At 35.9% G+C, this 13953-nt stretch overlaps 1 protein-coding gene across 6 annotated transcripts in view; it reads right to left on the bottom strand.

Moving 5' to 3' along the window:
* Positions 1-9302, bottom strand: part of LOC311086781 (serotransferrin-1-like) — an 88973-nt gene extending 79671 nt beyond the window's left edge. For all 6 annotated transcript variants that reach the window (XM_084119836.1, XM_084119840.1, XM_084119837.1 and 3 more), the window contains exons 1-8: positions 9152-9302; positions 8917-9068; positions 8718-8820; positions 6640-6816; positions 5667-5793; positions 5537-5592; positions 5247-5407; positions 4935-5082 (exon numbers count right to left, since the gene is read on the bottom strand). In XM_084119836.1, the coding sequence (XP_083975962.1) occupies positions 4935-5082; positions 5247-5407; positions 5537-5592; positions 5667-5793; positions 6640-6816; positions 8718-8820; positions 8917-9068; positions 9152-9188 (961 nt within the window). In that variant the 5' untranslated portion in view covers positions 9189-9302. The remainder of the gene's footprint in view (positions 1-4934; positions 5083-5246; positions 5408-5536; positions 5593-5666; positions 5794-6639; positions 6817-8717; positions 8821-8916; positions 9069-9151) is intronic.
* Between the last annotated feature and the right edge of the window lie 4651 nt (positions 9303-13953).

Genomic DNA, 13953 nt, shown 5'->3' with positions numbered 1-13953 from the left:
AAACTGCTTTGAGCGCGCGCAGAATCCCATGTACATCTCATCACATCATCCATCTCTGCTGCTCGCAAAACTTTAACCTCGCTCGCTCGCGGTTAATCTTTTTGGCAGTAGGTGGGCGGATCCAGTCGGCATCATTTCACTACACATGATTGGTTACAGTTCCTGTCCTCTGTGATTGGCTTATACATTCTTTATTCTAATATTCTGAGATATAGAGTTTTGATTTCCATGAGCTGTAATCATTGGCAGAACTATTCAGATAATTTACTTAAGTAAAAGTAATATCACACTGTAAAATTAAAAAAAAACATGAATGCAAGTATTGAGTATGAAGTAGAAATAGATGTGTAAAAACTCATTGTACAGTAAAATGTTCCCTGTCAGTCACTAGTCAAGTTTCCATCCACTTGTCAATCGAATTATCTGAAGTTCGGTAAAAAACCTCATGCGAATAAAGCTGGTGAAAGTGTGTTTCCATCAATCGGCTTTAAAGCGAATAAAAACCTGTGCGTAATGACGTCACATGCTGTTTTGCGATCAAATTGGTATATCGAATTGATTTGAGACATTTTAAGGTGTTTCCATTCATAGTCTCACCGAATTGCACAACATTCAAGCAAACATTTGCTAGGCAAAATGGATCGCGCCATAATAATAACGTTTCCATCAGCGTTTATTGCATAAGCCGTATATCGATCAAGATAAAATCCGATGAGACCGACCGTATTTCATTTGAGTCGATATTCATGAAATTCAATAGAATTTTACTGTTTCCATAAGGCATTTTTCATTCGATATCACTAAATGCGGATAAAAACGTGTGGATGGAAACATAGCTAGTGTGAAACCATTATATCTGATGATTCTGGTTTAAGAAGACTGCTGCTTAAAGACTAAGACTACTGCTGATCTCATTTCTTCTCGCGATTATTGACATTATTATGCCGCCATATAATCCCTACATCAGCAAAGAGTGAACGAAAATGAGTGAGCGAATTCGGACGCTGACATAATTATCACGTGCCAGAGAGCTCGGACAATTTCGTCATAAACATTACCTACCCATCTTTAATATTTCCTTTTTTGGCTGTATGAATTGTAACAATTGTATGTATGTATTTTTCACGTTTATTGCGTTATTTGATAAAAAAAAAAGATAATAAAAACACTTGCTTATCATATTTATTTACTTTTTACATTTATATTTGAAAATAAAAGAGAACAAAACACTACACAGCACATTTGTTTATTCAAATATAGATATAACGGTATATATATAAATAAATAACCAGGCGCCTGGTCTTATAAATGATTGTTTTCTATCTTGTGTGCGCCGTTGCCATGGTGACATTTTTGTTTATTTTTCATCACCTTATCGTGTTGGAATGTGGGAAATAGTAGCTGTGTCTGAAATCGCTCCCTATCCACTATATAGTGCACTATTTAGGGTGTCGGCCATTTTGTAGTGGTGTCCGAATTCTGAGTGAACGACATCATTCCCTACATTCGTTCACTACTTTTACCCACAATCCTCTCTGAATTTGAGTGTACATCCGATGTACACTTGCTGAGACACTATTTCCCACAATCCAACACGATAAGGCGATAGAGCGCGAATGAAAAATAAACAAAAATGTCACCATGGCAACGGCGCACGCGAGATAGAAAACAATCATTTATAAGACCAGATGCCTGGTTATTTATTTATATATACCGTTATATCTATATTTGAATAAACAAATGTGCTGTGTAGTGTTTTGATCTCTTTTATTTTCACATATAAATGTAAAAAGTAAATAAATATGATAAGTGTTTTTATTATCTTTTTTTTTTTATCAAATAACGCAATAAACGTGAAAAATACATACATACAATTGTTACATACAATTCATACAGCCAAAAAAGGAAATATTAAAGATGGGTAGGTAATGTTTATGACGAAATTGTCCGAGCTCTCTGGCGCGTGATAATTATGTCAGCGTCCGAATTCGCTCACTCATTTTCGTTCACTCTTTGCTGATGTAGTGCACTCAACTGCCATTCACTATGCAGGGATTAGTGAATGAGTGAACGAGTGAGCGGTTTCAGACACAGCTAGTGTCTCAGCAAGTGTACATCGGATGTACACTCGAATTCAGAGAGGATTGTGGGTAAAAGTAGTGAACGATGTCGTTCACTCAAAATTCGGACACCACTACAAAATGGCCGACACCCTAAATAGTGCACTATATAGTGGATAGGGCGCAATTTCAGACACAGCTAAGGTCTCTCGCTCCCTCGCCCTTTCAGCCGTGTGCTCTACACGGTTTGGAGCTGCGCGCTCTTGCTCGTTCGCTCTAGATTCCGGGAGATTTTAGCTAATTGATCAATATGCGGGAGACTCCCGGAACTTCCGGGAGACTCGTGATGTCTGCTATAGAGATATTAAAAACTAGAAACTACTATTTAGTTCCCTTAACCGCTTTTGAATTGGAACCAGTATCGTTCAATTCTATGACAGCTGTGTTGCGTTCAGTCCAAGATGGCGGAGCTGCAGCTCTGCGCATGTGTGCGTTTGTTGCAATGGAACGTTCTATTGAGTTTCGCCTCTTGGTACTTCTATACTCTTTGGCCATAGACAGTATATAAAAAATATTAGCCAACTAAAATCGATTCCAGTGATAGACAGTTTATGCAAGCATATTCGTCAAATTCAAGTGCGCAAAGTTTTCATTCACATGTGCGCTTTCGCCACTCGCACGCGGCGCGCATACACGCACACACACACAGTGCGACGACACACACACACATACGCGGATTGTTTTGACACATGGAGCTCGCATAAACGCACGGATTTAGTCCAAAGCATATATCTGAGCATCTCTATCATGGATCGTCGACTACAGAAGAGATTTGGTGGTGTTTTGGACGAAAGTGATGAGGAGCAGTGACGAAGAGCAGCAGAAAGTAATAGGATATTCATTATAATTATCAGTTTATTGTAATTTATTTGAGTAAAAAACACGTTTGTATTTACAAATGTTCTAAAACATTTATTTTTTCTTTATATATTTTATACATTAGTTGGAAAACGATCACTTCTGGAATGTCTATACATGTAATGAGAAATCACTGTTTTTGCTATTAGAATTATTCAAAATAAAGAGAATTTTGTTAAAATGTTCAAATGTTGTGCTGAAATCGTTTTTTTCTTGTGTGGTTTGAAGGGCAGAACAGTTCTGAATTGATATACATGTATGTAGTAGGCCTATGTAGTGTTTACGTAAGGCGGTATTAACATTAAGTGACATGGGATCTGACGCGCACAGAAGCCAATGGCACATGTCACTATGCGCATTGGCACATCCGGTGGCACATCCGGTCCGCTGTCTACCGTAGCATTATGTAGGGCTAGATGTTGTGACATTATGACATCTACAGAAGGAATGCATGTATACATTTATAAAAATGGGTTTATTTCTTATTACATAATTCCTTAAATGTATTTGTAAAATATTAAAGCCAGATGAGTAGGCCTATAAGTAAGCAAAAACATCAGAGTCTGTCTGATATAAATAATAAGTTAATAATTTATTTATGTTTTATAAATTAATTAGTAAATTTACTTGCATAAATTATAGCTCAATAATATTGATATATAATTTATATTATATAAATGATTAACTAATTATTTATATTATGATTATGATTATATTATGATATATCATGATTATATATATATATATATATATATTTTTTTTTTGCTACCGTCTTACTCGCAAACAAATGACAAATACACCACCATCACCAGATGTTCCTGAACTGTCGCAAGTTTTAGGTTATTTTGCACTAGCCAGTGTGGACTTACTGACACCTACTGACGTGCATGGAGCATCATGCAAAAATAAAGGTTACAGTAACGGATGCGACTGTTAATGTGCTATTAGTTACTACTGAATTATTCCTTGTGTTTCCTAGGATGGGCAGTTTGCGTGATCAACAACATTGGCATCACATACATTCAGTGGCTTATATTCCACTCAGATAGGCTGCTGATGTGTCACAAACTGACTTGTTTGCGAAAAAAAATTACTGACTTTAAAACGTTTAATTGAAATTTATTTATTTTTTAAAATCACAAAAATATGCTATATAGGCTTTTGTTTCACAATTATGTCAGTATAGGTGCTCAGCTCATCTGTCAGTCACTAGGTGTCACAACACGGAAACCTGTTCCGCGACACATTGTCAGTGTTCCGCGATAATGTCAGTGGCACATGTCACTATCCACTGGCACATGCCAATGAAGACCGGATGTGCCACCGGATGTGCCAATGCGCATAGTGACATGTGCCATTGGCTTCTGTGCGTCAGATGCCATGTCACTTAATGTTAAAACTGCTACTGCTTAGGTCAAGTGGTTGAGTGCCAGGTGTCCATTTGGAGTCTCCAAATTGCCTTTTGGAAAGGACGCCTATACTTTTCTTGAATAAAAGCTTACAGAAACCACATTTTTGGGAGTATCATCCTCAAATTTGAATCAAAACATGGTCAGACATTCAATTTTATCTTTATGGTGTTTTCAGGCCTTTAATAAAAGCCTGATCAATTTTTCCCAAAGTGAAGTTAATTCAAAGAAATCGTGAGTCACTTTCATGTAAATTTTACCTTGTTTTACCTTGAGTTATAATGACTCTTGGGTAACAAAGTTTCAAGTGTCTAGTTTAAAAAAAGATCAGAGTTATGAATGTGGACCATAGGGTTTAAGAGCTACAGACATTTGTATTTGGGTATGTCATTTTCAGAAAATTCTCAAAAATAGGGGCGCTGGTTGAATGCTAAATAATTAAAATAAATGTTGTTTAATGCATGTTTATGTGTGGCTTCATTGTCCCAATACTTTTTTTTAGGCACACTGTATACATTCACATGTATTTTTGGTATAATTGTGTCACCTGTAAGGGCAAGCATGGCCTCATAATAATCTTGTTTCAGGTAGAGGAAGGAGTCTGTGCTCTTTGGGAGCTCCACCAGGTCAGATGCAGAGTCTGAGAATATCAGGTCTTTACCCCCAAAAGCATCAGAAGAGAAAAGATCTGAATCCTGTTGAACACAACAAGAGGCTTTCATTGTCTCCTGAATTACTGGGTGAAATATCTAGATTTAGATCAATATTTCTCACTTTCTTAAAACGAGTCTTTCTTTAGTAATAATGTAGTATGGTGAAATTAAAAGTTACTGATGCAGCATCTGTTGCAATGACATACCGGAACCTGTGTAAGGGCTTTATAAATGCGCTGTGAATCAGCATCCTTGTGGGCGATGACAGCACGGCGAGGCTCTTTGCCGAAGTGACAGTCCTTGTACTGCTCAACATCTTTCCTAGTGCCGTCCTTGCACAACAGCTGGTAGTCCTGTCTCTCACTCACTTAGGATTTCAGATAAGACAAGAAAATCAGCAACCTTGGAATCATAACCTCCAGCAACAACTCTAATATATTTAACAGTTTTGTGACAGTCGATCATATTTTAGATTTTTGCAAAAGATATCACTGACCTGGGATTCCACCATGGCAAATAAAGGCAACGTCCCCATTACCCTTTTTCATGCACCTGGAAAGAATGCATGAGTTATATTGTTATTGAGACAATGGAAATATGAGTGTATTAGTGTGGAAGGCTCATACTGGAAGGCTGCTAGGCAAGAAGAACCAGGAAAGCAGCTGCAGTCATCCTGGCAACCTGAGCACAGGTTTGGGTATGCGGCTTTTGATATTCCAGGAACACAACTGCGCAAGAAGAACCGTGACACAGCTGGAGAACACAAAAAAGTGCCCCATTATTCAGTTATACATCAATTACAAAATTAAGTGTGATTTTTTACATAACCAAAAATCACACTTAATACATCAAAGGTTATGTACAAGTAAGCTGGTCAATATCCCATTTTGAACGAGATTATATTTTCAGTTTTCATTTTCATTTTAGTTTGTTTTAACAATTTTGTTATATGCTTTTGTAAAAAAAGAAAAAGGTTTCTAGCTTTAATTTAATAAAAATTTATTTCACTTTTAGTTTAAGTAATTTTAGTACTTCAACTTTTTTATGTCAGTTAGTTGCCAAAGCAACATTTCCAATTTTTGTTTAAGCTTTTTAAGTTTAAGTTTTTCATCTAATGTTTATATTTTATTTTTAGCTTATTATCCCAGCATATTATACGACTACTCGCCAAATAAATAAATACATAAAATAAATGATAAAATATTGATTTGAGTTTTTAATTATTTTATAATTTTTCCTTATTTTAAAAGCTGTCTCTGAGAAAAAAATAGTCCATGTACAAAACAATTGGTCTAGCAACAAGATGAACACTGCACCAATATTACAGCATAATGAAGCCCTCTAAAGGCTATTGTTAGAACAATAGATACATGAGACTCAAGATGGCGGCAGTTGTATGAAACGAGAGTCTGTGGTGTGATACGAGAGTCACATACAGTAAGTGCTGCTGGTTTCAGTTGCATGGATGAGTGGACTGATATACAGCGTTGCCATGGACAACTGTCAATATCAGGAAATACCAGGCCACTAAATGCCAGTATTTCAGAGAGCCATATAATAATAATAATCCACATGATCTCCAAATAGAGCCAAACTTACCCTTCTCAATAGTCATGTCATCAGGACCATCCCAGTCAATTATCCTGTTGCTAACCAGAATTCCAAAATCCCAGCCTCCAGACCGTTGATAACAACTGTGGCAGGAAGTCTTTCCCTTGAGATCTTTGATGGTGAATTGAGTGTCACGCTTTACCACAGCTACACCATAACAGGGCTCTAGAGAAGAAGTGAAGCAGAGAGGAGGGGAACAGACTCAAAAACACATCTGACAGAAACCACTCACTGCTAAACTGAAACATGTTTAGAAAGGATGTACAGGAATCAGGATGACAGGATGATGCATCATCCAATTTATTATGAAAGGAAACATTTGCTAGCATAGTTGTTAAAGCACAAATGGAAAACCATGAACATCATTATTATTTATTTGAAAAAGTGTCATTAATGTGAAATACTAAATCAAATATTGGTAACACTTTACAATAAGATTCCATTTGTTAACATTAACTATATTAGTTAACATGAATTAACAATTAAAAATATGTCTTAAGCATTTATTAATCTTAGTTAATATTTATTTCCACATTTACTAATGCATTATTAAATTAAAAAATGTGTCTGTTCATATTATTTAATGGACCTGAGCAAACATGAACTAACAATGAATTGTATTTTATTACCTCTATAAAGCCAACTGAATCACGCACTGTAAAAAATTTACCAGTAAATATACAGTAAAATACTGGTAGCTCTGGTTCCAGCCATTTACCGTAATTTTACGGGTTCAACACCGTTTTTCCATTTTACAGTTGTGCTGTAATTTCACAGCAGTTACTGGACTGAAGCAACTTAGGTTAACTTGATTATCCATACATCTTTACATTTTTAGAAAAATCATGTTGAAATGTGAATATGAAAAATACATCAGAGGCTTTAGAGGAACGTTTATTTGTACATCTCTCAAACATCATTGTATTGCACGGTATTATGTTTGCCCCCACAATAAAAACTACAGAGAATTTGATCATAAAATTAAGCATTTAAATATTATCCTACCAGTACTAATATAGAGTGACAACATCAATATATATATATACAGTACTGTGCAAAAGTCTTAGGCATGTTAATTGTCAATAAATTGTAATAATCCAGTGAGATTTCTGTATGCACAAGGAATCTGACAACAGCCGGTATAATCTGATCTCACCATCATCGAGTCCGTCTGTGAAACAGAAAAAACTGAGACAGACTAAATCCAGAAGAACTGCGGGAACGTCTCCGAGATGCTTGAAGAAACCTTCCTGCAAAGCTACAGTACTGTGAAAAGTACTGGCACTTGTGTTAAAATGCTGTAAAGTGAGAATGCTTTCAAAAATAAAACCACAAATTTAATTTATTTATGATTTAACTTCTATTAACTAATTCAAATCAATATATGGTGTAACGACCCTTTGCGTTTAAAGCGGCTTTTGTTGCGCATAGTTTTTCAGGTAGCTTTGCAGGAAGGTTTCTTCAAGCATCTCGGAGACGTTCCCGCAGTTCTTCTGGATTTAGTCTGTCTCAGTTTTTTCTGTTTCTTCATGTAATCACAGACGGACTCGATGATGGTGAGATCAGATTATACCAGCTGTTGTCAGACTCCTTGTGCATACACAAATCTCACTGAATTATAATATTTTTTTATTTTTTTACTTTTTATTCATCAAAGTATCCTAAAAAAAGTATCACAGGTTATGAAAAAATATTAAGCAGCAGAACTGTTTCCAACTTTGATAATGAATCATCATATTAGAATGATTTCTAAAGGATCATGTGATAGACTGGAGTAATGATCCTGAAAATTCAGCTTTGCATCACAGAAATAAATGATAATTTAAAGTATAATAAATTGAAAACCAATTATTTTAAATTGTAATAATATATTACAATATTAAAAAAAATGTTCTGTATTTTTGATCAAATAAATGCAGGCTTGATGAGCAGAAGAAACTTCTTTCAAAAACATTAAAAATAGTAATGTTTCCAAACTTTTGACCTGTACTATATATATATATATATATATATTATTTTATTTTTATTTTTTTCTCTCTTCATCAACACCACAAGAAAATATTTACCTGTTTTATATTTCTCTGCAATGATAGGACGGAGTTCATAAGGTCTGCGTCCACCGAAGTAAACATGTTTTCCATCAGCAGTTACAGCATCTGCTTCACCTTTCTGTGAATTATATATTCAATTTAATGAAAATGCTATAGTTTAGACTGAACAAAACCCCCAAGGGTGAGTGAGGTAAAATAATACACGTTTTATTACCTCAATGCTCTTTATGCAGTCAGTTATAGAAGGCTGGAGAACACACTCAAGATCTGCTGATTTGCTTGCAAGGTGTTTGCATTTATCCAGCTCTTTCTGTGTTGTCACACACCATTTGACTTTCTGAGCACTGGCTGAGGGCAGTGCCACAACTGCAAAGAAAACAATCAGTGATAAACACAATGATTAAATAAGAACTGAAGATGAAAATAACAACATCAAAGATGAGAATTACCCAGGCAGCCCAGCAATGAGATGAGCAGGATGTTCATATTAGGCCGACACCAGGGATTTCTGGTAGGAGGAGACAGGAGAGAACATGCTTAGGAGGTCTGGAAGCACTAGTGTGTTGGGTCAGGCAAACACAAGACATCATCATCATCATCATTTGCTCATGATTTCTCAATATCTGCTTGTACAGGCAGTGAGCCAGTTCACATTTGCAAAGTGGCCATTTTCTCTGTCATGGAAATTCCCTGGTGCAGCTATAATGTTAATGTTGAATTTCATTATATATGCAATATTTGCCTAAATGTTAGTGTGATTTTATTGTTTTTAGTTTTACATTTACAACAAAAATATGATACTGAATTTGTAGTTTTGAGTGCAAAACCACATTTGTGACATGTCACATGGGTAATTTTTTTGAAATTGAGATTTATACATCATTTGAAAGCTGAATAAATAAGCTTTCCATTGATGTATGGTTTGTTAGGATAGGACAATATTTGGCCGAGAAACAACTAATGAGAATCTGGAATCGCCTTTAAAGTTGCTGCATTCACTCACAAAAATACAAGTTTTATATATTTACGGTAGGAAATTTACAAAATATATTCATGGAACATGATCTTTATTTAATATCCTAATGATTTTTGGCATAAAATAAAAATCTATAAATTTGACCCATACAATGTATTGTTGGCTATTGCCACAAATATACCTGTGCTTATGACTGGTTTTGTGATCCAGGGTCACATTTATGCAACTGGACTTTTAACTCAAAACTTATAGTTAAAGGCCATGTTGCAGGTTTTTTTTTTATTTATTTTTTTATATAACCTTGTATGAAAATACCATATGAAAAGTAAATGCAGGATTAAAAATTGTTTTGCAAGACATAAGGGCACAAATTTAATAGAAAACGTGACCGTTTCCTTGACCGTGTTGAAAAAACGCTTTTTTTCCACCAACGCGTCATTTGACGTCACATGAGGTAGTCGTTTGGCTCTGCGTTCGCGCTCAGTGCAGAGATAGGTTGGTATTCAGTTGGAGCGCAGGAGCGGTCATGATTCAGTGTGTTTTCTGTGCTTATTGTATTTCAATAAATCATCGTCGTGGTAAATGATTGTGAATTATGGCCTGTCAGGACATCGAGTCCACAGGTTTCCGAATAAGAAAAAGGACGGTGCGATCTTCCTGTGTGCGTTTTGTGCCGGGTAAGAGACGGGACTTCACTTCTGCTTCTGCTTTGGAAAACGCGGTAGTGTGTAGCGTTCACTATAGATCGAATGATTATAATCCCGGCGATATGTGCACACTGTCCCGGCTCCTTCATCGGGTCGCCCGGTCCGCCATCAGCATGTGGTTCGGCCGCCAGCGGGAAACATGACGCTCACGGATCCGTCAGAGATCACTTATTGTACATATTTTTTACAAAATGTGCCATGTCTTAATTTAATTAATTAACATATCCTACATAAACTTGTAATGTAATGCATTTATGTGTTTGTTATTAGTCTGCAGCCGACACTATTATTATTATTATTATTATTATAAATATAATATATTATGTTCTATAATTCATTTTCAATCTGTACAAACCGACTTTAATGTTTGTGTTGGCTGTTTCTACATATAAAGTTTTTGTACAGTAAGACAGTTGTGATTGTGATCATTTTTTTTATTTATCGTCACCAAATGGGTCAATTCAAAGCCTTTATAAAGTCCCTCTTCCTCTGGAAACTGTCTTCTAATGGCTGACACACACAACACATGCAGGTATGGGTCTAAGTACTAGCTTTGCTATTGCCTGATACATGATGATAATAATCTGTACAGTACTGTGATCTGAGCATAGTGTTGTACACAGGGCAGGACTTAGGGTGGTGGGGGCCCCTGGGCTTGAGTCACTTTCGGGCCCTACCTTCTATACATTACTTTAAATCAGGGTTTCTCAAACTCGGTCCTGGAGGGCCACTGTCCTGCACAGTTTAGCTCCAACCCTGATCAAACACACCTGAGCAAGCTGATCAATGTCTTCAGGATCACTAGAAACTCACAGCTAGGTGTGTTTGATCAGGGTTGGAGCTAAACCGTGCAGGACAGTGGCCCTCCAGGACCGAGTTTGAGAAACCCTGCTTTAAATAGAACAAAATGATACATACACAAGCTATGTATTAGAGCTACACAATTCTGGATAAACTGAGAATAAAAATAGAGATCACGATTCTGAACAAACAACTAAACAAAATAACATAATTTATGTTAATTACTGAAGTCTATTAAAAATGTTTAATTAATCTGAATTATAAAAAAATAAAAAAAACTTGGGTTTGAATGAATGATTCAATTCCTCAATCAAATGCACTTGTTTCAATAGATGAATCAGCATTTTTGAACGAATCTCCTGAATGAACGATTCAATGACAAATGTTTTTTAAAAGTCATTTGTCGTCATCTGGTGGCATAACAATATAATCGATCCAATCGTTATTTGAAGTGCAAAGCTACTTTCAAAAGGTGACTGGTACCATAGACAGTGTTACATGTTAAAAAAACGTAATAATTTATTTATATGACCACCGATTGAAGCTTGAAAAAGTTTTTTTCCAATAAATAAATAATGATTAAAAAAGTTCAAAGTGATCATAAGTTTATTGCAATGCACAAATGTCTTGGTCAGAATGAGAATAAAACACTTATTTACCTGGAAAACATATGTTTTGATCGTGGCATTTCTTTGAGATTTAGAATCCAGTATTCCTATAGGCTAATTATTGTTTCTTTTATGAATTTAATAAAGAACTCTGTCTCGTATTCTGTCCAAACGATAGGCTACTTTTGTGTCCATTCGTTTTTCCTTTTTTAACCCGTAATTGAAAAACGAAAAATGAACGGTTGTTGTCTTTTTAAAACGCAAAGTTGAACACCAACATTTTAATTTGAACTGGCTACACCAACTGCTGCGCAAAAAAGTAAATATTGACGAATTTTCAGATTTTTGTTTGACTTTTTGCCCCTTTATTAAACATTTAAAATATTCACAAATTAATATGGAAAACATGTCGATTTTACTGGTTTTCAAAGGCCAAATTAGAACCTGGAATTGATGTTTTTCCCGCAGTGCTGAATGAGAAGAGCCATTAATATTATTAATAAACTATTGCTTTGGCTAAAATCGCAACTCCATCTCCGCTAAGCAGATGCGCTTTTAGAGAGAAATGCACATTTCATACGGATTAATCAGAAGGTATTAGCTTTCGATTCGAATTTGTTCGTTTTAAAGTGGACATTTCAAGCTTTAGCCTACATAGGCTATATTTTGTTTCAGTTCTCGCGCTCCAGTTTACGGAGATCATGAAAGTGCGTCTGATTGTTTTATTTTATTTTACAAAAGCACAACGTTTTCTTGTTATTGTGAGTTTACACAAATAAAAGTAGTTGGGAATAATGTATTATTATTTTCTGTATGACCAGAAATGATAGAGTATTTTAAGTTGTTTCCACTGTTGATAGGAAAATGCAAGTGTTCGCGGCCGCGCCTCCGTGCCATGCAGTGCGCGCTCCACACTCAGTTCCTTTCTTGCATAAAAGCGTCTTCTAAATATAGCCTATTAAATGTTATAATTAAATAATATAAAATTATTATTATTTGCGTAGCTATACATGGACCTCAAACACACCGCGTCTTCTAACTCTGGTGACTGTAAATGCGCAAAAACTGTTTCCATTGCAGTTTTGCGAAATATTCCTTTTTCGAATTGCCTGAAAAACCACCTCATGTGAGCGTAAAACCTCAAGATGACTGACATTTAATTTAGCTAATTAAATTACATTTTTCATTGCAGGGCAAGGCCTGGTAACAATGCTAGACCAATCAACAAACTTTAAATGAAAAATTAAATGACTGACATATTATTGAAAAAATCAAACGTAAACGGGCGGGGCCCCCTATTGGGCGGGGCCCATGGGCTTGAGCCCAGTCAAGCCCAATGGTAAGTCCGGCCTTGGTTGTACATATCGTCGGCTAACGTGAATACATCTATAAGCTAACACTGTTCTCTCGCCCTGTTCTCCTCACACCACAACTCACCGTTGTTCTGTCTAACCCTGGCCTGTCCTGCTCACTTGGCTTCATATCAGGCTCATAATTATATGATATCATCATATATCAATTATATATGAATTATATATATATCATACGAGTAAACATTTAGGCTACAATTCCCCCAGCTTTCCGATCTGTCATTGCGATCCATTGCTTTCCTATTGTTTACTTTGACCGCTCTACCTCATGTTACGTCACTTCAGGTTCGGCGGTTTAAGCGATTTTCAAATGCGGAAGTAAAAATTTCTCACAAAAACGACTCCAGAAGCCTAATTAGCGTTTTATAAGTATATGTTTATATTTAAATCTAGTTCCTACATTATTTTTCTATACATTGGCTTACTGTGTACTCTAACCTGCAACATGGGCTTTAAGGTAAAGTCTGTGTGACAACTTGCCCCGGTCTCCATTACTGTATGTATCAGCATAAAAGTGTGTGTTGATTTATCCAAACACAGTCTAGATTCACATTCCTTACATGCTCCTTGACATGATTAACTCATCATATGGTGGATATCATCATTTGTAAAGACATTTGCCCCAGAGTAAACATTGTCTCTGTTCAGAGACCGTTGCATGTGTGTGCTTAGAAATCAGTTGATTGGCTTGTATTTGACTTTTGTACATTGTAAATATTACTCAATGCAAAAGTGTAAAGTACAAACTGATAGAAGTTCAGCAAATAAACCAAAAAGCCTTTTTTGGGG

This window comes from Abramis brama (genome assembly GCF_963993115.1).
Source record: "Abramis brama genome assembly, chromosome: 7".
Classification (NCBI taxonomy): Eukaryota; Metazoa; Chordata; class Actinopteri; order Cypriniformes; family Leuciscidae; genus Abramis; species Abramis brama.
Note: the sequence above shows the minus strand (reverse complement) of the source record. Positions and strands in the feature narration are given on the sequence as shown.